This window comes from Nannospalax galili, unplaced genomic scaffold (assembly GCF_000622305.1).
Source record: "Nannospalax galili isolate Female #2095 unplaced genomic scaffold, S.galili_v1.0 scaffold2124, whole genome shotgun sequence".
NCBI lineage: Eukaryota > Metazoa > Chordata > Mammalia > Rodentia > Spalacidae > Nannospalax > Nannospalax galili.
In genome coordinates this window covers 318,479-341,114 of record NW_008351698.1, presented here as the reverse complement: position 1 = coordinate 341,114, position 22,636 = coordinate 318,479, and the positions used below count along the sequence as shown (strand labels likewise).

Here is a 22,636-nt window from a genome sequence, read left to right as displayed (position 1 = left end):
TTGAAAATCCCTGTTCCATTTTGCAAAGGATTTGTTTTCCCAGTGTGGGCAGTTATTTGGTTTCTCAGTCTGGAACTTGTCCCTAGGAAACAGCATAGCCAACAGCACAGGTTCCTAGAAGCATTTTTTTTTTGAGGTACAGGTGCATGGGCCTGAGTGTTGGGCAATGGGGTGTTGTTCAAATGAAGGAAACGTTGTGCTTCTTCTGTATTTTGTGGGAAAGAAACAAATAGTGGGGAGAAATAAGAACTCTGTCACCCCTCTCTGGACCACAGGGAAGAGAAAGTGCTAGGTTTTGCACCTTTATCTCTGATTCATTTGAAAATACATGCTGAACATATTGTGGCTGATGAGCATGGTAAACTAATGAGCAAATGTATCAGACTTTGGCTTTGAATTTTGTGTGAAAATCATGATTGTCCTATTTTATCCCAACGTAGCCCTTAAGGAGTTTGATTAGCTGCTGTTATCCTGGTATAGCTGAATAGATTTCTCAACATCCTTATCCGAAACCTTGTCTGGGTTCCACCCTTGTAGTTAAGAGCCCGCTCAGCTCAGTTTTACTGCTCTCTAACCTAAGTTGCCCACCCTCAAACAACACTGCCTCTACTTTTTCTCTCCTCTCTCCCTCGCTCCTTCTTAGTTCATTGAGACAGGATCTCGAAAGGGAGCCCAGGCTGACCTTGATCTTCCTGCTTCAGTATCCAAAATGCTGAGAGTACAGATATGAGCCACCATACCTGCTTTTTAAATTTTCTACTTTTTTTTTTTTTTTTGGTCTTTTCAAGACAGGGTCTCCCTGTAGCTCCAGCTGTCCTGGAACTCACTATGTAGACCAGGCTGTCCTTGAACTCACAGAGATCCGCCTGCCTCTGCCTCCCGAGTGCTGGGATTAAAGGCATGCGCCACCACGCCCGGCTAAATTTTCTACTTTTTAAAAAAATATTTATTTTTGTTTTATGTGTATGAGTGTATTGCCTGCATGTATGAGTGCACCCGTGTTGTGCAATGCCGCAGAGATCAGAAGAGGGCTTCAGATTCCCCTGGAGCTGGAGTTAAGGATGATTCGTAGCCGTCCTGGGGGTGCTGGGAATCAAACCCAAGTCCTCTGCAAGAGCAGTCAGTGCTTTTAACTGCTGAGCCATCTCTCAAGCCCCTAAATTTTCTATTTTTTAAGAGTACCATCTGATTTTCTTTTCCTTCCTTCCTTCCTTCCTTCCTTCCTTCCTTCCTTCCTTCCTTCCTTCCTTCTTTCTTTCCTTCCTTCTTCCTGTTCTTTTCTTTCTTTCTGCCTGATTCCCCTCTGGTATATTTCAGACTTGAGAGGTAGAGTTGGAACTCTAGCAACATTCTATTTTGGTTTTTTTGTTTGTTTGTTTTTGTTTTTTTAGACAGGAATCCCAACTGGCCTCAAACTTGCTATGTAAATCAGGCTGACCTTGATCTCACAGAGATCCACCTGCCTCTGCTTCCTGAGTACTGGGTTCAAAGACATGCGCCATCAGCTGTAGCAACGTTTTCTAGCATCTCTGTATGAACTAGTATTTTCTATGTCGAGGGTAGGACCTGAATTTTTCTTTTTTCTAAATTATTTGTTGAGACAGAGTCTCTATGTAGTAGAGACTGGCCTGAAGCTCTCCATGGTCTTGACTCTGCCTTTTTTTTTTTCAAATATATTTTATTATTTTTTATGTTATGTGTATGCGTGTAGGTAAGTGCACCCGTGTTGTGCAATGCCTGCGGAAGACGGAAGAAGCTGTCGGATCCCCTGGAACTGGAGTTACGGACAGTTGCTAGCTGCCATGTGGATGCTGGGATTTGAACCTGGGTCTTCTGCAAGAACAACCAGTGTTCTTAACCACTGAGCCATAACTCATTATGTAGACCAAGCTGGCCTCAAACTCACATAGATCTGCCTGCGTGCCTCTGCCTTTTAATCCTGGGATTACAGGTATGCATCACTATGTCTAGCTCAAGATTTTTATTATTTATTTTTTTCAGTACTCAGTATAGGTCCCAGGGTCTTGTACATGCTAAGCATGTATTTTCCCATTCTACTGAGCTATATTCCCAGTCCAGTTTTGTTTTTCTTATTTTTTATTTGAGATATTTTTATTTGACTATATATCCTAGGTTGGCCTGAAATTTGCAAGGTAGCCTAAGGTGGCCTCAAACTCTTAATCTTCCTGCTTCAGCCTACTAAGTGCTAGGATTACAGATGTGGGCTGCCATGCCTGGCCTCCAGAATTTGTATGTGAAATACTGTAGGCAAAAGCACTTTGGAAATATTAAAGGGTGATACTGTACCTGGAAACAATTATGAATTCATGTATCGTGTAGCCACCAACTTTGAATCATTGACATTACTTGTAGTTATGTGTGCTGAATTAACAAAAACAATAAAAACAATGTATACATATTGACAACAATATATGTTGTTGAGGCAGAGTCTCATGTCATCCTGGCTGGCCTTGAACTCACTGTGTAGCCAAGCATGACCTCAAAGGTTTCATCCTCTTGTCTACCTCCCAAGTGCTAAGATTATAGGTGTGTGGGGCTGGAGAGATGGCTCAGCCGTTAAGAGCACTGACTGCTCCTGCACAGGACTCGGGTTCGATTCCCAGCACCCACATGGCAGCTACAAACAGTCCTTAACTCCAGTTCCAGGGGAATCCGAAGCCCTCTTCTGACCTCCAAGGCATTGCACAACACGGGTGCACTCACAGATGGCTCAGCAGTTATGAGCACTGGCTGCTCTTGCAGAGGACCTGGGTTTGGCTCCCAGCACCCATATGGTGGCTAACAACTGTTTGTAATTCCAGTTCCAGGGGATCTGACGCCCTCTTCTGACCTCTGTGGGCATGGCACAACATGGGTGTACTACAACATGCAGCAATATACTCATACACATAAAATAAAAATAATAATAAAATATTTTTAAAAAGATTATAGGTGTGCACAACTACCCCCAGTTTATGTGGTGCTGAGATTAAATCCAGGACTTCATGCACGCTAGCTACCAACTTAGCTACATGCCCATTTATTTGTGTGGTGCTGGGGATTGAATCCAGGGACTTAAGTATACTAGGCAAGCACTCTACCAGTGAACTACATCCTCACCCCTTTTTCTTTTTTCTCCCTCTATATTTTAAAATAAATCATGTCCCCAGTAGCTCTCCTTCTCTACCTTTCTTTGCTTCCTTTTCTTCTTCCCTTCATCCCCAGCTATGTTTGAATCTACTGGACACAAGGACCTCCCTCTTTTGAGGCTAGTCCTGCATGCCCAGCACTGAAACTTGTAGTCCTTGAAGGAGTTACTCATCCTCCCCTCCTGAATGCCCCACCCACCAGATCCAGTTCTGTCCAGTGTACCTGCCAGGTGAAGGTAGTTCCCCTGACTCACTTTTTTTCTTCCCTGTTCCTATTAATAGAGTGTTCCTGATTGTGACATCATACCCTCCTTTGGCCATGAAACTTGTCACTAGGAAGGAAGACTCAGTTGGAGAATAGCAACAGGATGGAATACTTGGAGCATCTCCTGAGTGGCACTGAGTGGAGACATCAGGGGGTTGGAACCTTGTAAACAGGGAACCTGCCCCCAACACTTGGAAGGTAAAGAGCCTTGATTTGGAGTCTGATTTCAGAGTCACCTCTTTCCTCTGTGGTCAAGGTTCCTGTTGATCTTGGAAACTTGATTCCAAAGCATTAACCCATGCTATTCTGTTTATGTCTCTAATTAATGACTTGTTGATAGTATTATCATTTCTGGTTTGGGGGTAGTTTTTTTTTTTTTTTTTGGTTTTTTTGAGACAGGGTCTCTCTGTAGCCTCAGCTGACCTGGAACTCACTATGTAGACCAGGCTGGCCTCTGCCTCCCAAGTGCTGGAATTAAAGGCATGTGCCACCATGACTGGCCTTCATTTCTGTTTTTTATCCTGTGCACTCATTGGGCTACACCTGCACTTTAGTTTGAAGTCAAGGCTTGCATTTTCTCTTCTATGTGTCTCTGTTGGCAAGGATATTGTATATTTAGGATGAAACGCAAGTTTGGGTTAACAGTAAAAATAGTATTATTGTATGCTGGTGGGCAACTGGGAGATCTCTGTTGCCCTTTTAAGCCTGGCAGGACTTTGGGCATTGAATCGCTTCTTAAAGAACTGTAGTTCTTCTGGATTCTTTTTCAAGAATTTCAATTTAATTAAAATTTACCAAAGAATTCCAACTTTGTAAAAAAAAAATAAATTTATTTTATATATGCATGAGTATTACGCCTACATGATGTAAGTGCACCACATGTGTGCCTGGCACCTGCAAAGGACAGAAGAGGGTGTTGGATCCCCTGAAACTGGAGTTACAGACAGTTGTTAGCCACCGTGTGGGTGTTGGGAACTGAACCCAGGTCCTTTGGAAGAGCAGTAAGTGCTCTTAACGAACTGAACCATCTTTTCAGCCCCAAGAAGTGCAACTTTAAAAATCCTCTGGTAAATCCAGGTACTAGCCTTCTAGAATTAAATAGAACCTTTAAGGCCATGTAGCCATACTCCTTTGTCTCACAAGTGAGGAAACTGAATTCCTAAGATAAAGATAAGTAATTTCAATCTAAGGATTCTACTTTAAATGGAAAAATCACTTTCAAGGGAGTTGCCTTAAGAGAGTAATGTTAGTTGGTGGTAAAGCTAGGGTACCTTTTTTAATAATTGTCACCTAATACTCATTTTTGTTTTATATTTCCAATCATGAAATCATAGAAATTGTATAGCATTTTAAATATTTTATTATTTTTATTTTGTGTGTATGAGTGTATTGCCTACATGTGTGTAAGTGCACCCGTGTCGTACAGTGCCTGCAGAGGTCCTAAGAGAGCATCGGATCCCCTGGAACTGGAGTTATGGACAGTTGTTAACAGCATGTGGGTGCTAGAAACTGAACCTGAGTCCTCTGCAAGAGCAGCCAGTGCTTTTAACCACTAAGCTAGCTCTCTAGCCCCACTAGAGCATTTTAGAAATTACATAGCCAGAATGTTCATGTCACACAGTGTAAGGGAACTAAGGCTCTGAAAGCCCAAAATCACATATTTGGCCAGTGATAGAGCTAGAACTAAGACTCAGATTCAGGAGTTGCTTTGTTTCTACATTTTTTTCTAATTGTTTATTTTTGTTTTTTATGTGTGTGTTATGCCTGCATGTGGGTAAGTGCACCCATATCGTTAGTCACCATGTGAGTGCTGGGATTCAAATCTGGGTCTTCTGCAAGAACAGCCAGTGCTCTTAACTGCTAAACCCTCTCTCCAGCCCCTGTTTCTAAATTTTTTATTTTATTATTATTGGTGTGTGTGTGTGTGTGTGTGTGTGTGTGTGCATGAAGTGTGGGGGAAGGAGGCATGCATTCCTTGAGACACATGTGGAGTCTGTGAACAACACTGTGGAGTCAGTTCTTTCCTCCTACCTTTATTGGGTTCTGGGGATTGAATTCAGGTCACCAGGCTTGTGTGGCAAGCACTTTTAACCTGTTGAACTATCTCACAGGCCCTGTTTTTCTTTTTCTTTCTTTTTTTTAATGCAGTGATAGAGATGAAACCTAGGGTGAACAAGGCAAGCACTCTACCATTTAGCTATAGTTCCAGTGCATAATGGCTTTATTTTCTGTTCTTGAATCAGGAATCAGGCTTCATTTCATTCCATAAAATAGAGTGACTGTCCTGTGAACTAAACAGAAGACTTTCATTTTGTATGTAGAGAAGCTGAAGAAAACAGAAGCAAAAGAACAAAATAGTGAACTGGTTATTTTAAACTGATTAGTTAACATTTGATTATTTTAAGTTACTCTTTATATATAAGGATTAATGCAGAGGGAACTTCACTTTTATTTTTTTCCCCAATCTATTTCTTAGCAGACAGGGAGGTATGAAGAAAGGCTGTAGGGACACCTGTGAGATCCTTTACCAGCTGATTTCTTATAGAGTTAAATTCCCTGGAAGTCATTTGTTTCCTTAGACTGGGGCAGGTTTTAAAGCCTTTTGCCTATGCTTCTGTTTTTTGGTAGTAACTGAAGCTGGAAAAGCTCTGCATCTTTGTTGTATTCAGAGTGTGGAAGAGAGAAAAGTGGCAAAACAGAGACCATATCACTATTGTTTCTCTTAGCATGTATGCATGCATGTGTGAGTAATTTTGCATGGTTTACACAACTATGCATATGGGTTCAAGAAACCCTAAATAAGTAAGGATAAATGTCTGTTAAGAATAATTTGTTGGGCTGGTGTGGTGGTGCGCACTGGTAGGATATGTTGAAGAATAATTTGTTGGCTGAGCGGTTTAAGAGATAGAGAGATGGCTCAGCGGTTAAGAACACTTGCTGTTCTTCCAGAGGACCCTGGTTCAATTCCTAGCACCCACATGGCAGCTAACAACCACCTGTAACTCCGGTTCCAGAGGATCTTCTGACTCTCTCTTCTGGCCTCTGAGCCCTGCATGACACGGATACACTTAATATACACGTAGGCAAAATACTCATACACATGAGATTTTTTTTAAAAACTGAATAATTTGACCAGGTGTAGTGGTGCACACCTTTAATCCTAGCACTTGGGAGGCAGAGGCAGACAGATCCCTGTGAGATTGAAGCCAGCCTAGTCTCCATAGCAAGTCTAGGCTAGCTGGGACTACTTGGAGAACCTATCTCAAAAAGACCAAAATAGCCAGGCCTGGTGACTCAGGCCTATTGTCTCGGGAGGCATGCGAATCTCTGGGAGTTCAAGTCCAGCCTGGTCTCAAAAGAACAGTCTTTTGTTGGACATGGTGGCACACGCCTTTAATCCTAGCACTTGGGAGGCAAAGGCAGGTGGATCTCTGTGAGTTCGAGGCCAGCCTGGTCTACATAGTGAGTTCCAAGACAGCTGGGGCTACAGGGAGACCCTCTCTCAAAAAGACCAAAAATAAGAGAACAGTCTTTTGAATTTTTAGCTGTGATTACAGAGAAAAAAACTACAATAGTAAGTTAAAAGGTATAGGAAGGGGTCTAAAAAAGCTCTTGTAGTTTTAGTACAGTACTGACTAGGAACAGATAAAGGCAGACCCCACTACAATAGAGAAAAAACAGTAACATGGTTACCTGGTTTAATTCTGTCCTTTAAAATAGCAGACTAAGAGTATAGTTTTCAGTTTAGATTCAAGATATTCAAATCAGAAGTCAGTAGAACTTTGATAAGCCTAAATAGGATGCCTCAGGGTTAGCTGGAGTGAACCCATGTAAGGCCTGTTCCTGCCCCACTCCACAAAGAGTATATCTAGTAAACTTCTGTTTCTAGTTACTGTGGTCACTTCTTGTAACTTTTTTTTTTTTTGGAGACAGAGTCTCACTATACTATCCTGGCTGACCTAGAACTTGCTGTGTAGACCAGGCTGGCCTCCAACTTAAAGAGATCCACCTGCTTCCACCTCCTGATTGCTAAAGGTGTGCTCCACCACACCCAGCTTGCTTGTAACTCTCTCCTTTTTTTAAAAAAAGATTTTGTTTATTTTAATTTTATTACTTTATGTATTTGAGTGTTTTGTCTATATGTATATAAGTGTACTATGTACATGCCTGGTGCCTGTGGAGTTCAGAAGAAGGTGTCAGATCCCCTGGAACTGGAGTTAAGGACAGGTTTTAACTGCCAGTGTAGGTGCTGGGAGCCAAACGGGGTTCCTCTGGAGGAGCAGTAAGTGTACTTAACTGCTGAGCCATCTCTCTAGCACTGCTTGCAATTCTTGAAGTCTCTGTGTTTTTAGATGTATTAAGGCAAGTGGGGTTGGAGAGATAGCTCAGCACCCAAACAGCAGCTAACCCTGGAACTGGAGAACAAAAAGAATTCATGGCACAGGCAGGTGGATCTCTTTGAGTTGGAGGCTAGCCTGGTCTACATAGCAAGTTCTAGGTGGCCCCAGGAGTATAAGCAAATGAGTTCTTTTTAAAATATTTTGTTTATTATTTTTATTTTATGTGTATGAGTGTACTGCCTGCATGTGTCTAAGTGCACCTGTGTTATGCAGTGTTTGTGGAGGTCAGAAGAAGATGTTGTAGCCCCTGGAGATGGGTTTTTAGCCACCTTGTGGGTGCTTAAAATCAAACCCAGGTATTCTGTAAGAGCAGTCAGTTCCTCTTAACCCCTGAGCTATCTCTCCAACCTCAGGAAGTCTTTTTTTTTTTTTTTTAATGCATATGCATGTATTGCCTGCATGTAGGTAAGTGCACCTGTGTTGTGCAGTGCCCACAGAAGATAGAAGAGGCTGTTGGATCCCTGGGACTGAAGTCACGGACAGTTGTTAGCTGCCATGTGGGTGCTGGGATTTGAACCCAGGTCTTCTGCAAGAACAACCAATGTTCTTAACTGCTGAGCCATCTCTCCAGCCCCTCATGGAGTCTTTTTATTGTTGGAGGATAAAGCAGAAGATCCTGTAGGTAGCTAAGGTTGGACCAGGGGTTGGATTTAAGTTTTATTTATTTATTTATATTTTATAAGTGTTTTGCCCACGTGCATGTAAGCACATCTGTGTAATGCAAGGAGGGCATTGGATACCCTGGAACTGGAATTACAATTAGCTGCCATATGGGTGCTGGGCACGGAACCTGGATCCTCTGAAAGAGTAGTCAGTGCTCTTAACCATTGAGCCATCTCTCCAACCCCAGGAGGTTGGATTTAGAAAGGACTATGCCTCCTGCTGCAGCCTGCTGCTGCTCGGTTTTGGACCCAAGACCTTGATCATGCTGGACAAGCACTTTACCATTGAGCTACATTCCAAACCCCATGCCTGGAATTTCTACATTGTTATAAATTCTGACTATGTAGATGAGCCTTTGAAGTTCTTAACCGTCAGCAACTTTCTATTTTCTCTGGCTGTGCATTGATAGGCTGTTCCATTCTATTTATTTTATAGACATGGGATCTCATGAAACAAAGATAATTTTCTGAGTTTGTGTTCTTCCTTAAGACATTATTATTAGCATCAGCTTCCTTTCTTCTCCTCTCTCCATTTCTCCTGCCCTTCCTTGTTTCTTTGTTGGGGATCAACTCAGAGTTTATATATGAGGCAGGTGCTACATCCCTGTCTTGCAGTGATTTAAAATGAAAATATAAAGCCAGAGGGTTGGGAATGTAGCTCAATTGTTAGAATACTTGCTTTACATGTGTGATGACCTTGGTTTGATCCCTAGCACACCTATAATCCCAGCATTTGACTACTGGCTACATAGGGAGCTCTCAGGCTAAAGATTCTGTCTCAAATGGGGCTGGAGAGATGACTCAGCAGTTAAGAGGACTGGCTGCTCTTACAGAGGACCCAGGTTCAATTCCCAGCACCCACATGGCAGCTAACAACCATCCGTAATTCCAGTTCCGTGGATCCAATTTGTTGCTGCCTTCTTACCTCCATGGGCATTGCATGACACGGTGGTGCACTTACACACATACAGAAAATACAGTCAGACACATAAAATAAAAATAATAAGTAAAATTAGGAAGGAAAAAGAAATTCTGTCTCAAAGACAAAACAACACAAACAATGAAACAGTACATGTTTATACATCCTAAGCATAGTTTCTCTGTTGTTTTTATTGTTTTGAGATAGGGCTTCACTATATAACCCTGACTGACCTGGAACTCACTATAGAGACCAGACTGGCCTTGAACTCATGGAGATCTGCCTGCCTCTGTCTCCCAAGTACTGGGCTTACAGGCACGAGCCACCATCTGCATTGAAAGCCCTTGCTACATAAGCAGCAAGTTTAGGGACTAGATAGAGTTCAGTCAAGGAAGACTCCAGACCTCAACCTGGGCCTTTTCTACATACACAGGTGCACATGTACACCCCCCAACATAAACATGCACACACACATACACACACACACATACATACACATACACACCCCACATACATATATACATGGGGTTAAACAAAATAAAAGAAGCCAGGTGTGGTGGTGCACGCCTTTAATACCAGCACTTCGGTGGCAGAGGCAGGCAGATCTCTGAGTTCAAGGCTAGCCTGGAGTTCCAGGTCAGCTAAGGGCACAGGGAGACCCTGTCTCAAAAAGATGACAAAAAAAAAAAAGAAAGAAAAAAGAAAAGAAAAAAAAATAATAGTTAAATACATAAATCTCGCAGAAATATGTAACATTAGGGCTAAAAAATAGTTTTGTCATCTAGATTTCTTTAAAAACTACATGTTACTTTTCTCCTTTTTACATTGTTTTAATGTGTGTGTACATAGTCCCATGCCATGGTGCACATGTGGAGGTGCACATGTGCACGAATCTGTTTTCTCCCTCCACAGTATGGGTTCCAAGGATCAAATTCAGGTCATGAGGCATGGTAAGTGCCTTTACCCTCTGAACCATCCCACCAGCCTTACTCATGTTACTTTTTGTTTTGGTCTTTTTGAGACAGGGTCTCCCTGTAGCCCCAGCTGTCCTGAAACTCACTATGTAGACCAGGCTGGCCTTGAACTCACAGAGATCCATCTGCCTCTGGCTCCCAAGTGTTGGGATTAAAGGCGTGTGCCACCACGCCCGGCACTCATGTTACTTTTTAAGACTTTTTATTAAAATGGGCCTGCAATGTATGCACTATTTTTACCTTGCATTTTTCAATGCAACTTGGGAGGCAAGTTGGCACAGTGGTTACAGGGTTGAGCTGTGGAGCCAGTCTGCCTGGGTTTAATTGAATCTGGCTTGCCCACTAGTTTGTTGTATGATTTCAGACAAGCTTTTGAATTTTTGTGCCTCTGTTACTCATCAGTTAAATGGGAATAATGATAGTGCCAACCTCATAGTTGTTTGAGGATTAGATGAGTTAATAAGCTAAAAATGCTTAAAAATAGTGCCAAATATATAGTACTGTTCAATAAATGTTGGCTTCATTATTCATCAACATGAATAAAACACCATTTTGTGTTTGATCCCTAACCAATCCCCCAAAAAACCCTAATAATAACAACAACAAAAAAGAACGTTGTAGGGAAAGTACGAAAGAAGCCAACAAAGCAAAACTGTTGGTAAATTTTTAAAAATATATTTTAGGTAATTAAGTTTTTTTTCTTTTTTTCTTTTTTTTTTTTTTGGTCTTTTTGAGACAGGGTCTCCCTGTATCCCTAGCTGTCCTGGAACTCACTGTGTAGACCAGGCTGGCCTTGAACTCACAGAGATCCGCCTGCCTCTGCCTCCCAAGTGCTGGGATTAAAGGTGTGTGCAACTACAGCCAGCTGGTGATTAAGTTTTTAAAAAAATTTTAAAGGTGTGTGTGTGTGTGTGTACATACATTGAGTACACACAGAGGCCAGAAGAGGGCCTTGGAGGATTTGGATCCCCTGACCTGTAGTTACAGGTGGTTGTAAGCTTGCTGGGAATTGACCTCTGGTCCTGAAAGAGCAATAAGTGCTCTTAACTCTGAGCCATCTCTCCAGTACCTTTTTTTTTTTTTTTTTGAGGTAGCATCTAATTTAGCCCAGACTGGCCTCAAACTCTTTATGCAGCTAAGAATGATCCTCCTGCTTCTACTTCCTGGGTGCTAGGATTATAGGCATGAGCCACCACACTTGGTTTATGTGGTACTGGGTATCAAAGCTAGGGCTTGGTGCATGCTTTCAAGCACTCTTCAACTGAACTATGTATCCAGACCCAGTTAATTTATATATATGTTATATGTTTTTTGACACCGTCAGACTTTGTAGCCCAAACTTCCCTCAAATTCATGACAATCCTCCTGCCTCAGCCTCCCAAGTGCTGTGATTACAAGCCTGAGCCACCTCTCCAGCTAGTAAAATTAGAAGTCTTGGGGCCACCATCAAGCCTAAGGTCCTGAGTTTCATCCTGGGATCCGCATGGTGGAATCCGCTCCCACAAGTTGTCTCACAGAGATCCACCTGCCTCTGCCTCCCGAGTGCTGGGATTAAAGGCCTGTGCCACCACACCCGACATGATTGTTTTTTAATTAAAAGTCTTAAACATCTGTAGGGGGAGGGGACTGGCCCAGTCATAGGGTGCCTGCTGTACAAGCGTGAATATATGATTCAGATTCCCAGCATACACATAAACACCAGGTGTGGTGGCTTGACTTGCACCTATAACAGGTGGATCCCAAGAACTTACTAGCCAGTCAGTACTCTCAGTCTGTGAGCTCTTGGTTCAGTGAGAGAAGTTCTCTCAAAAACCTAAGGTAGCAGGACCAGAGAGATGGCTTAGTGGTTAAAAGTGCATATAACTCCTGCAGAGGACCTAAGTTCATTTCTCAGCATCCCTGTCAGGTGATGCACAACCACCTGTCAATCCAGGCCCAGGGGATCATATGCCCTCTTCTGGCCTCCAATGGCATTGCACTCATGTGCATACATGTGTATATACACAAGTAAAAATACAATTTTTAAAAAATATATAAACTGCCGGACGTGGTGGTGCACGCCTTTAATTCCAGCACTCGGGAGGCAGAGGCAGGTGGATCTCTGAGTTCAAGGCCAGTGTGGTCTACATAGTGAGTTCCAGGCCTGTTGGCGCTACAGGGAGACCCTGTCTCAAAAAGACCAAAAAAAAAAAAAAAAGTCCACTTAGTGCTGCCAGTATGTGCATCGTGTGTGACCATTTCCTGAAACATGGGGAGCTTCTCGGGGTTCATAACCCTGAAGAAAACTGACCCCTCCCCCCAGGGAGAAAAAAAATTTTTTTTTGAAGCAAGGTCTCCCTATAGCCTCGGCTCTCACAGAGATCCACCTGCTTCTTGCCTCTGCCTCCTGAGTGCTAGGATTAAAGCTATACGAAACCACTTAGGGAGGCAGAGGCAGATGGATCTCTGTGAGTTAGAGGCCAGCCTGGTCTACATAGTGAGTTCACAGGGAGACCTGGTTTCAAAAAGACAAAACAACAACAAACAATATTCAGGCAAAACACTCCTACACATAAAATACAAAGAAACTTTCAACAGGTCAAGGCATTTGCTGCCCTAGCCTGGTGACTTGAATTTGTTCCTTGAAACCTACATAAAGGTGGAAAGGGAAAGTCCATTCTACAAAGTTGTCTTCTGACTGCCACATGCGCACCATGGCACTTTTGCCCACACACATACATCATCCATGCATGCAATAATAATATGTTTTTTGGGGGTTTTTTTTGTTGGTTTTTTTTTTTGTCTTTTTGAGACAGGGTCTCCCTGTAGCCCCAGCTATCCTGGAACTCACTGTGTAGACCAGGCTGGCCTTGAACTCACAGAAGAGATCCTCCTGCCTCTGCCTCCCAAGTGCTGAAATTAAAGGTGTGTGCCACCACACCTGGCAATAATATGTTTTTAAAAAAGAAGTCCCAGCAGTTGGGAGGCAGAGGCAGGTGGACCTCTGTGAGTTCAAGGCCAGCCTGGTCTACATAGTGAGTTCCAGGACAACTGGAGCTACAGGGAGACCCTGTCTCAAAAAGACCAAAAAAAGAAAGAAAGAAGTATATCTAGCAACTGGGTGTGTAGTTCAGTGGTAGAATTCTTACATAGTATGCAAAAAAGTCATATTTGGACCTGATATTCCCCTATAGACATAGGAATTCCAGATATTTATAGTATTTATGGTATTTATAAATATTTATGCTTTTTTTTTTTTTTTTTGGCCTTTTGGAGACATGGTGTCCCTGTAGTCCCAGCTGGCCTCAAACTCACAGAGATCTGCCAGCCTCTGCCTCCCAAGTGCTCGGATTAAAGGTGTGTGCCACCATGCCTGGCCAGAAACTTTTTCCTTTAAAATTTTTATTTCATTTATTTTGTGTGTGTGTGTGTGTGTGTGTGTTTGTATAGGCAAGCGTATCATGGTGCATGTGTAGAGGTAGAAAACAACTGGTAGGAGACTGCTTTGTCCCTTGAGTCAGGTCTTTCCTTCCACCATGTGGATCCCAAGGATCCAACTCAGGCCATCAGGCTTGGCAGTAAGTGCTTTTATCCATTTAGCCATCTCACCACACCAGAACTACAAGAATTTATTACTGATTGTGTGTGTGCGTGGTGGGAAGAGGTGGGTGTACACATGTCATGGCGCACATACGGAGGTCAGAGGACAACCTTGGGGAGTTGATTCTCTCCTTCACTGTGAATTCCAGGGACTGAACTCAAGTCAGGCTTATGCCACAAGTAGATTTACCTGCTGAGCCATCTTGCCAGTTATTATAAAGACAGCAGTTGACTGGATAAATTGTGGATATCTGGGGGTGCTTTTGCTCTCATCCAGGAACTTTCTCAGATGACTGCTCCTCTTGGCCTCTCTCGCTTTCTCTCTCAGCACTGGGGATCAGACCCAGGGATTTGCACGTGTTAGGTAAGTGCTCTACCACTGAGTGACACCAGCAGCTGTTCCTTTGAGTCTTCTTTCTCTGGCCAGCCTTTTTTAGTTCTGTCTTTGGTTTGTTTTTGGTTTTTCGTAGACTCCTTTTAAAAGTGATGTGGTTGGTATTCTTATGTACTCTTGATGGTAATGTAAATTGAAAAAGCCTTACTAGACAGCAGTAAGGCGACACTGAGGAAAAGAAAGAATAAGCCCACTATTCAGTACAGCAGTTCCAGTTCCACTTCTAGTATCTGCCTTAGGAGAATGATTTGTTTGTATGCTTTAAAAAAAACATGGTGCCGGGCATGGTGGTAACATGCCTTTAATCCTAGCACTCAGGAGGCAGAGGCAGGCGGAGCTCTGTGAGTTCAAGGCCAGCCTGCTCTACATAGTGAGTTCCAGGACAGCTGGGGCTATAGGGAGACCCTGTCTCAAAGAGACCAAAAAAAAAAAAAAAAAATCATGTTATCAGAGCTTTAACTGCAGCACAATTTATTTCAGGAAGAAAAGTGGCAACTCTGTAAACTCCCATTCATGAGGGGAATATAAAATATGTCACAGTCAAAGTTTATTGGCTGGGATGTAGTTTAGTAGAGTACTTGCCTAGCATGTGCAAAACCCTGGGTTCAATCCCCAGCACTACATAAACCAGATCTGATGGTACCTGCCTGTAATCCCAGCAAACTAAGGAGGTGGAAGCAGGAGGATCAGAAGTGAAATTCATTGTTTACCTTTGTACCCTTTTACTTTTTTTTTTTTTTTTTTTGTTCTTTTTGAGACAGGGTCTCCCTGTAGCCCCAGCTGGCCTGGCACTTGCTATGTAGACCAGGCTGGCCTTGATCTCACATAGATCTGCCTCCCGAGTGGTGGGACTAAAGACCTGTGCCACCATACTCGGCTTTTTTACATTATTTCTATTTAATAATTTCCTAATAATAAGATCCTTTCATGGTTCATAAGTGTGATGATTGGGTGTTCACGCGCATGCATGACATGTGCCACCCCCAAACCTTGTTACATACCGGCACATTACCCGTCTGATGTGAAAAGAAAAAAAAAAAACTTCCTAATAAGGTGTTTCTCTAATCTCCTCCAAGTCCCACTTTTTCTGCACAACTGTCAGAATCTTTCAAAGACAGAAAGCTAGGGCTGGTGAGATGGGTCAGTGGGTGAAGGTGCTTGCCTCAAAGCCTGACAACCTAAGTTTGATCCCTGGTGGAAGGAGAGAACCATGCCTCTTTTTCATGTTGGCCTATATGCACAGGTATACATGCATGCATGCTAAATAAATAAATAAATGTACTAAAAATAAAATAAAAAACAAAGCCAGGCATGGTGATGCACACCTTTAATCCCTTTGTGAGTTCAAGGCCAGCCTGGTCTACATAGCAAGTTCCAGGCCAGCTGGGACTACAGGGAGACCCTGTCTCAAAAAGACAAAAAAAAAAAAAAAAAAAAAAAAAAAAAAAAAAAAGAATAATTTAGAAAATACATGGTAAAGTATTTCCAGATAGAGATGTCTGAGTCTATCGGGCTCTTCTAACAGTCAGCTGTGGAGTGGGGGGGCACTCATAGGGTCCTACCACTTACTGCTGATCTCCTGGCAGCCAGTGGTAAACCCACCAGAGGCTTACGGGTCATACACTCACAGATGGCCCTGGTTTAACTCTGAGGAACACTAAACAAAACCAACTAGTAAATAGGGGGAAGAGATTTATGGGGGAGAGGGGGTGCTGGTAGGAGTAAGAGGAAAATAGAGGGACCAGAATACATAGCATACATGTATGGAATTATGAAAGAACAAGTTTACTTATTCTTTTAATTTTTATTTTTTGGAGCTGAGGACCAAACCCAGGGCCTTGCACTTGCTAGGCAAGCGCTCTACCGCTGAGCTAAATCCCCAACCCCTCTTTAAATATTTTAAAAATTATTTATTTTTTATTCATATTTGTATAGGTATGAGTATATTGCCTGCATGTAAGTGCACCCGTGTTACACAATGCCCGAACAAGTCAGAAGAGGGGCATTGGATCCCCTGGAACTGGAGTTAAAGATGTTTGTTAGCCATCATGTGGGTGCTGGGAATTGAACCTGCGTCCTCTGCAAGAAGTCAGTGCTCTTAACTGCTGAGCCATTTCTCCAGCCCAGAACAAATTTACTTTAAAATGAGGAGGGGGGGTCTAAAATTGTATTCTCAGAAATTTTGTTTTGTTTTGTTTAAATAGTTTGTTATTTTTATTTTATGTGTATGAGTATATTGCTTGCATGTAGGTAGGTGCATTCATGTTTTGCAGTGCCCAAAGAGGTCAGAAGAGGGCATTGGATTGTCTGGAACTGGAGTTATGGATGGTTTGGAGAGCAACAAGTACTCTTCACTGCTGAGCCCCTGTTTTGTTGTTGCTTTGTTTTTTGTCTGTTTTTTTTTTGTTGTTGTTGTTGTTGTTTTTGAGACAGGGTCTCCCTATAATCCCAACTGGCCTGGAATTCAACATGTAGACCAGGCTGGCTTCTCACAGAGATCCACCTGCCTCTACTTCCCAAGTGCTGGGATTAAAGTTATGTGCGATCACACCTGGCCTCTTTTGTTATTGTTTATTTGTTTAAGATTTATTTATTTTTACTTCACTGTATAAATGTTTGCCTGCCTGTATGTACTATACCACATACATACCTGATGGTTGTGGAGGCCAGAAGAGAAAGTCGGATTCCCTGAAACTAGTGTTACAGAGGATTACGAGCTGCCAGGTGGGTGTTGGGAGTCAAACCTGGGTCCTCTGCAAGAGCAGCAAATGCTCTTAACTGTTGAACCATCATTCCACTCCCCTGCTGTTAGGTTGTGTTGTTTTGTTGACTTTTTGAGACAAGGTCTCCCTGTAGCCCCAGCTGGCCTGGAAGTAGCTATGTGGACTCAATCTCACAGAGATCCATCTCCTTACCTCTGTGAACTAATGGCAACTGATTACTGCTGGGTGAGGGAGAATAGATCTTCTTTAAGGGATAGACTCTAGATAGGCTGACTAGACTCTGGTGGGTGAACTTGTAAGGAAGGATATCTGGGTATACAAACTTGACTTAATGGGCCTTAACATATACAACAGAATGCATGAAATCTAGGGGAAGAGGGGCCTTGGGGGAGTGTTGATGGGGGAAGGGGTATAAAGATGATTAAGATGTTTTGTATGAAGTGCACAGTGATTCAATAAAAAATATGCATTAAAAACAAAAATAAAGGAAGTGCTGCAATCAAAGGTGTGTACCACCATGTCCAGCCCTGTTGTTTTTGATGCAGAGTTGTTCTGTAGCCCAGGCTGGCCTTAAACTTGAAGCAGTTCTTCTGCCTTAGCCTCCCGAGTGCTAGAACTACAGGTATGAGTTACTATGCTCAGCTAAAATGTGTCTACCTATCTAGGTATATTTGTACAGAAAATTATAAAATAAATGTGGTAAAATGTTAATATTTGGGGACTCAGAATGAAGGGTGTAAGTCTGAATCATTAAATAAAAGTGAAAACATAAGAATTTATGTACACAAAAGAAGTCCCTCAGTGCCTCATGGCCCAAAACAAGGCAGAAAGGCTTACTCTGGCTTCAGGTTTCAGAAGGCTTGAGTTCATGATTGCTGGGAAGGCAGGTCATGGCCACAGGAGCAGAAAGCTGGCAAATCACATGTTCATCCACACACAGGAAGTAGAGAGAATAGTGGACTGAGGCTATAAACTCTCAAAGCCAGCTCCCAGTGACATACTTCTTCCAGCAAGGTTCCACCTCCTAAAGGGTCTATAACCTCTCCAGACAGCACCACCAACTGGGCACCAAGTACTCAAATCCATGAGCCTTTGGGGGACATTCTCATTCAAACCACCACTCTAACTCAAGGTACCTTAAGCAAAAGGGATTTGGGGGTTAATCAAGAACCCAAAGACAGAAAGGCAGCAAACCAAGGACTATAAAACCTTAGAACTTTTTCCAGATCTTAACTACCTACTGGGACTGTTCGGTCTTTTCTTCCCCTCTGTAAACCTACATGACTTCTATGTTTTTCCATCCATGTGATAGCTTTAAAAAAAGAAAAAGAAGCCGGGCGTGGTGGCACACGCCTTTAATCCCAGCACTCAGGAGGCAGAGGCAGGAGGATCTCTGTGAGTTCAAGGCCAGCCTGGTCCACATAGTGAATTCCAGGACAGCTGGAGCTACAGGGAAACCCTGTCTCGGGAGACCCTGTCTCAAAAAGACCCAAAAAAAAAAAAAAAAGAAAAAGAAAAAAGACCAATTTAGCTTTCTTGGCGCTAATCCCAGTTTTCAGGAGGTTCTCAGTAGTGGAGACCAGTGAAGTCCCATGTGGGTAACCCTAGGGTAAAGGCTTATAGATCAGTGAGGTAAGTTGTACTGGAACCATGTGGTTGCAGAAAGGAAGGGAAGAATGAGTCCTAGAATGTGTCTGCCAGGTGTTCAAGGCCGATCTTCACATATATATGAAGACACTGCTGCCTTCATTCTCTTACCAGTGGCAAGGAGGCTACTTTCAGCGACTTCAGAGAAACTAGGATTTATTAGGCTCCTTCATGTGTAACTGGTACTCAGGTACCATCAGCAAAAGGAGAAAGGCGAAGTTGGCCTAGTTCTGGGTTTATGTTCCACTTAGTCTTTAATATTATTTATAGATATCCAAATCTGTCACTGTTTATAGATTATTCAAGGGAATTCTGTCCTTTGCTTTGATTTTGCTGTGTTATCTTAGCCTAGGAACAGGAGGTCAAAGGTCTGAGGGAAGGCAAATATACAGATGTCCCCCTGCCCATATTCATAGGATTGGGTGCATCCTATCTCTCCTGCCTACAAATTTCTTGTCTCCAGTTGCTCTCCTGTTAATACCGTGCTTCAGGATTTTTTTGTTTGTTTTTGAAAGTGAGGATTGGACACAGGGCTTCCTGCACACTAGGAATGCACTCTTCACTGAGCTATCCCCAGCAATATAATGATTTGATTTTTTAAAAAAATACATACTATTTTTAATTATGTATATGTATGTTTGTCTGCATGGGGATATGTGCATATTGAGTGTGGGTGTTCTCAGGGGCCAGAGGCATTACTGGATCCTTGGAACTGGAGTTGCAGGATTTGTGAGCTGCCTGATATGGGTGTTGGGAACTGAACTCAAATCCTCTAACCAAGCAGTCTGTAGTTCTTAACTGCTGAACCATCTCTCCAGACCCCTACTTCTTTTAAAAAGATTTGTTTTTAATTATGTATGTGCAATATAGTGGGTTTTTTTTTTTTTTTTGGTTTTTTTGAGACAGGGTCTCCCTGTAGCCCCAGCTGTCCTGGAACTCACTATGTAGACCAGGCTGGCCTTGAACTCACAGTGATCCAGCCAGATAGGTTCAGCCTGACCTGAGGGGTACAAAGGAGCAACTACTAACACAAAGCTGCAGAGGCTAGCAAGGGCCAGGCCACCAAGAATCATGTGAGGAGTTTGGAGGAGTTTGGACTTTGTCCCAAAGGTCATGAGAAGTCACTGAAAGGCTTAAGAATATTCTGGTAACATTTTCCTTTTAAAACCACTATATTGCATGACACGCATGGTGGCTCATGCCTTTAATCCCAGCACATGGGAGGCAGAGGCAGGCTGATGTCTGTGAGTTCAAGGCCAGCCTGGTCTCCATAGCGAATCCAGGCCAGCTTGGGCTAAAGGGAGACCCTGGCTCAAAAAGACCAATAAATAAATAAATAAATAATAAATAAATAAATAAATATAAATAAATAAATAAATAAATAAATAAATGGATCTTGGCAATGAGTTCATGTTTACCACATACATGTATGTTTTTTCTGAAGTGGCCTCTTTTTCAAATTCTGTTACTCCTTTCAGGACCTGGGTTTCAGTGATGAGACATGGGGTATGATGTGACCCGCTTTCAGGGGGATGTTGATGAAGACCTTATCTGCCCTATTTGCAGTGGAGTTTTGGAGGAGCCAGTACAGGTGAGTAGATCTGATGGCCACTTTGTGTGGACAACAGGTAGCAGTGGAACTAGTAGGAAATATTCCTGAGGAATGGGATAGCTGGGAAAGTCGCTGTGTTCTACTATTTTCCCTATCCTTGTGGGTAGAAGATAATAGAGGATCCCTTGTGAGAATCCCTTGTGATTATAAGGAACATAGGACATTCTGGAGCCATAGATGCCCAGGTTCAGATGTCATCATGAAGTCACTGAGATTTCTGTGTTGTAAAATGGACAACTGCTTGTTTCTTCCTGCAGTGGTTTGCTAGGCGCCTTTCTTCTACAGGAGCTCTGACTGAGGTCTTCTGTTCATGATTGACCTTCTAAGACTTGCTGAGTTCTCTCTGCATTTTGACAGTATAGTGCTTCATGAACTCAGCAGTCTCCCTGCAGGCTTATTTTACCTTCCAGTGGTCTTACACATAGCAGGTGGGGAACTCTGCTTACTTATCAGCTTTCCTGCTTTCTTCCTGGGTCTACTGAAAAGATCAGCTGCTTTAAAAAAATTTTTGGTTTTTTTGAAACAGGGTCTCCCTGTAGCCCCAGCTTTCCTGGAACTTACTATGTAGACCAGGCTGGCCTTGAACTCAGAGAGCTCCACCTGACTCTGCCTCCCGAGTGCTGGGATTAAAGGTGTGCATCACCACGCCTGTCCAAGATCAGCTTTTTTAAAAAAAGATTTTATTATTTTTATTATTTTACATGTAGGAATGTTTTAACTGCATGTGAGTGCACCGCATGTGTGTGGTGCCCATAAAGGCCAGAAGAGGGTGCTGAGTCGCCTGCAACTGGAGTTACAGATAGTTGTTAGCTGCCATGTGGTCCTCTGCAAGAGCAGCAAGTGCTCTTAACTGCTGAGCCATCTCTCCAGCCCCACAATCAGCTTTTTGATGGAGCCATGTACTCAGCACTTTGATATGAAAGCTGCCAGCTCTGTAGGTCATTCCTCTACCACTTTTGCCAGATCCAGAGTCATTTGTATCTTCTGGGGCAACTTTGAGGAGAAGCTCAAGATTACCAGACTAGTAGTGAAGTCAGTCCTTAACAATTATATTCATGGGACCTCATTCTGCATGAACCTTATTGCCTTGGTTTAGTCCTTTGCCATTTGGCCAACTGGAGAGAACCCATTTTCCAAACCAGGATACCAGTTAAGGTCATCCTATTTGCTACTTAGGTAATTCCCAGACTTCCCTTAACCTGTTGATTCTTTCTTTCAGTTTTCAGCTATCAAAAGGAGCAGAGGCTTGAGCAGAGTCAAGTTTAGACTTCACTCCAGTGGCCACCAGCCCTGGAACTACAACCCTTTTCTCTGCCTTTGCAGCCTATTGTCAGTAGAGGCATATTAGATGGGTGTAGAAGTATCAAGAGGTCATGGGGTGTGTCATGTTTTCTGGAACTGTCATCTGAGGCAAGTCACTTGCGGAGAGATGAGTGGTAGTAAGCTTTCAGTGAGAAGCCACCCACCCATCTCCTAGGTCTACCTTCTGAGGGAATAGGCAGGTAGCCTTCCTGATACTAGGCATATTTCCAGGGGCAGACGGCCACTGCTAGGTATGCTGATTTCCCCATGCCGTATTTATTTGGTTTTGTGGTACTGAGGATCACACCCAGGGCCCTGTGCACGTACTCTAAGCATGTACTCTACTACTGAGTTATTTGTTTATTTATGAATGGGTAATTTGGTAGGCAGATCTCTGTGAGTTCAAGGCCAGCCTGCTCTACATAGTGAGTTCCAGGACAGCTGGGGCTACAGGGAGACCCTGCTTCAAAAAGACCAAAAAAAAAAAATTATGTGTATGTGTGACTGTGTGAGATTCTGTGTACCACATGCATGTAAGGTGACCTTGGAGGTGACCAGACTATTGCAGATTCCTTGGAACCAGAGTTACAGGCTGTTAGTTGTGAGCTGATTGTGGGCGCTGGGAAATGAACCTAGGTCCTTTGCAAGAGCACTAATTGCTTTTAACCACTGAGCCATCACTCCGGCCCTAGAGAACCTTTTTTTAAAATTATTATTTTTTTAAAAAATTTTTATGTGTATGTGGATATTGCCTGTATGTAGGTAAGTGCACCCGTGTCATGCAATGCCCACAGAGGTCAGAAGAGGGCATCAGATCCCCTGGAACTGGAATTATAGACAGCTGTTAGTCACCATGTGGGTGTTGGGGACTGAACCCGGGTCCTCTGCAAGAGCAGTCAATGCTCTTGACTGCTGAGTCATCTCTCCAAGCCCTGTCAACCATTTCTTTAGGGTTACCATATCCTACACAATGTACCTTGTGGTTCCTACCTTCAGGCCAGGTAGGAACC

At 42.9% G+C, this 22,636-nt stretch overlaps 1 protein-coding gene and 1 non-coding gene across 3 annotated transcripts in view; both read left to right on the top strand.

The window, feature by feature from the left end:
- Rnf41 (ring finger protein 41) overlaps nt 1–22,636 on the top strand; it is a 35,357-nt gene that overhangs the window by 1,356 nt on the left and 11,365 nt on the right. For both annotated transcript variants that reach the window (XM_008848708.3, XM_008848709.2), the window contains exons 2-3: nt 3,432–3,612; nt 20,191–20,303. In XM_008848708.3, the coding sequence (XP_008846930.1) occupies nt 20,214–20,303 (90 nt within the window). In that variant the 5' untranslated portion in view covers nt 3,432–3,612; nt 20,191–20,213. The remainder of the gene's footprint in view (nt 1–3,431; nt 3,613–20,190; nt 20,304–22,636) is intronic.
- On the top strand, nt 15,262–15,364 carry LOC115066900. The gene has a single exon (XR_003846350.1). It is a non-coding gene; the product is annotated as a small nucleolar RNA U13 (small nucleolar RNA).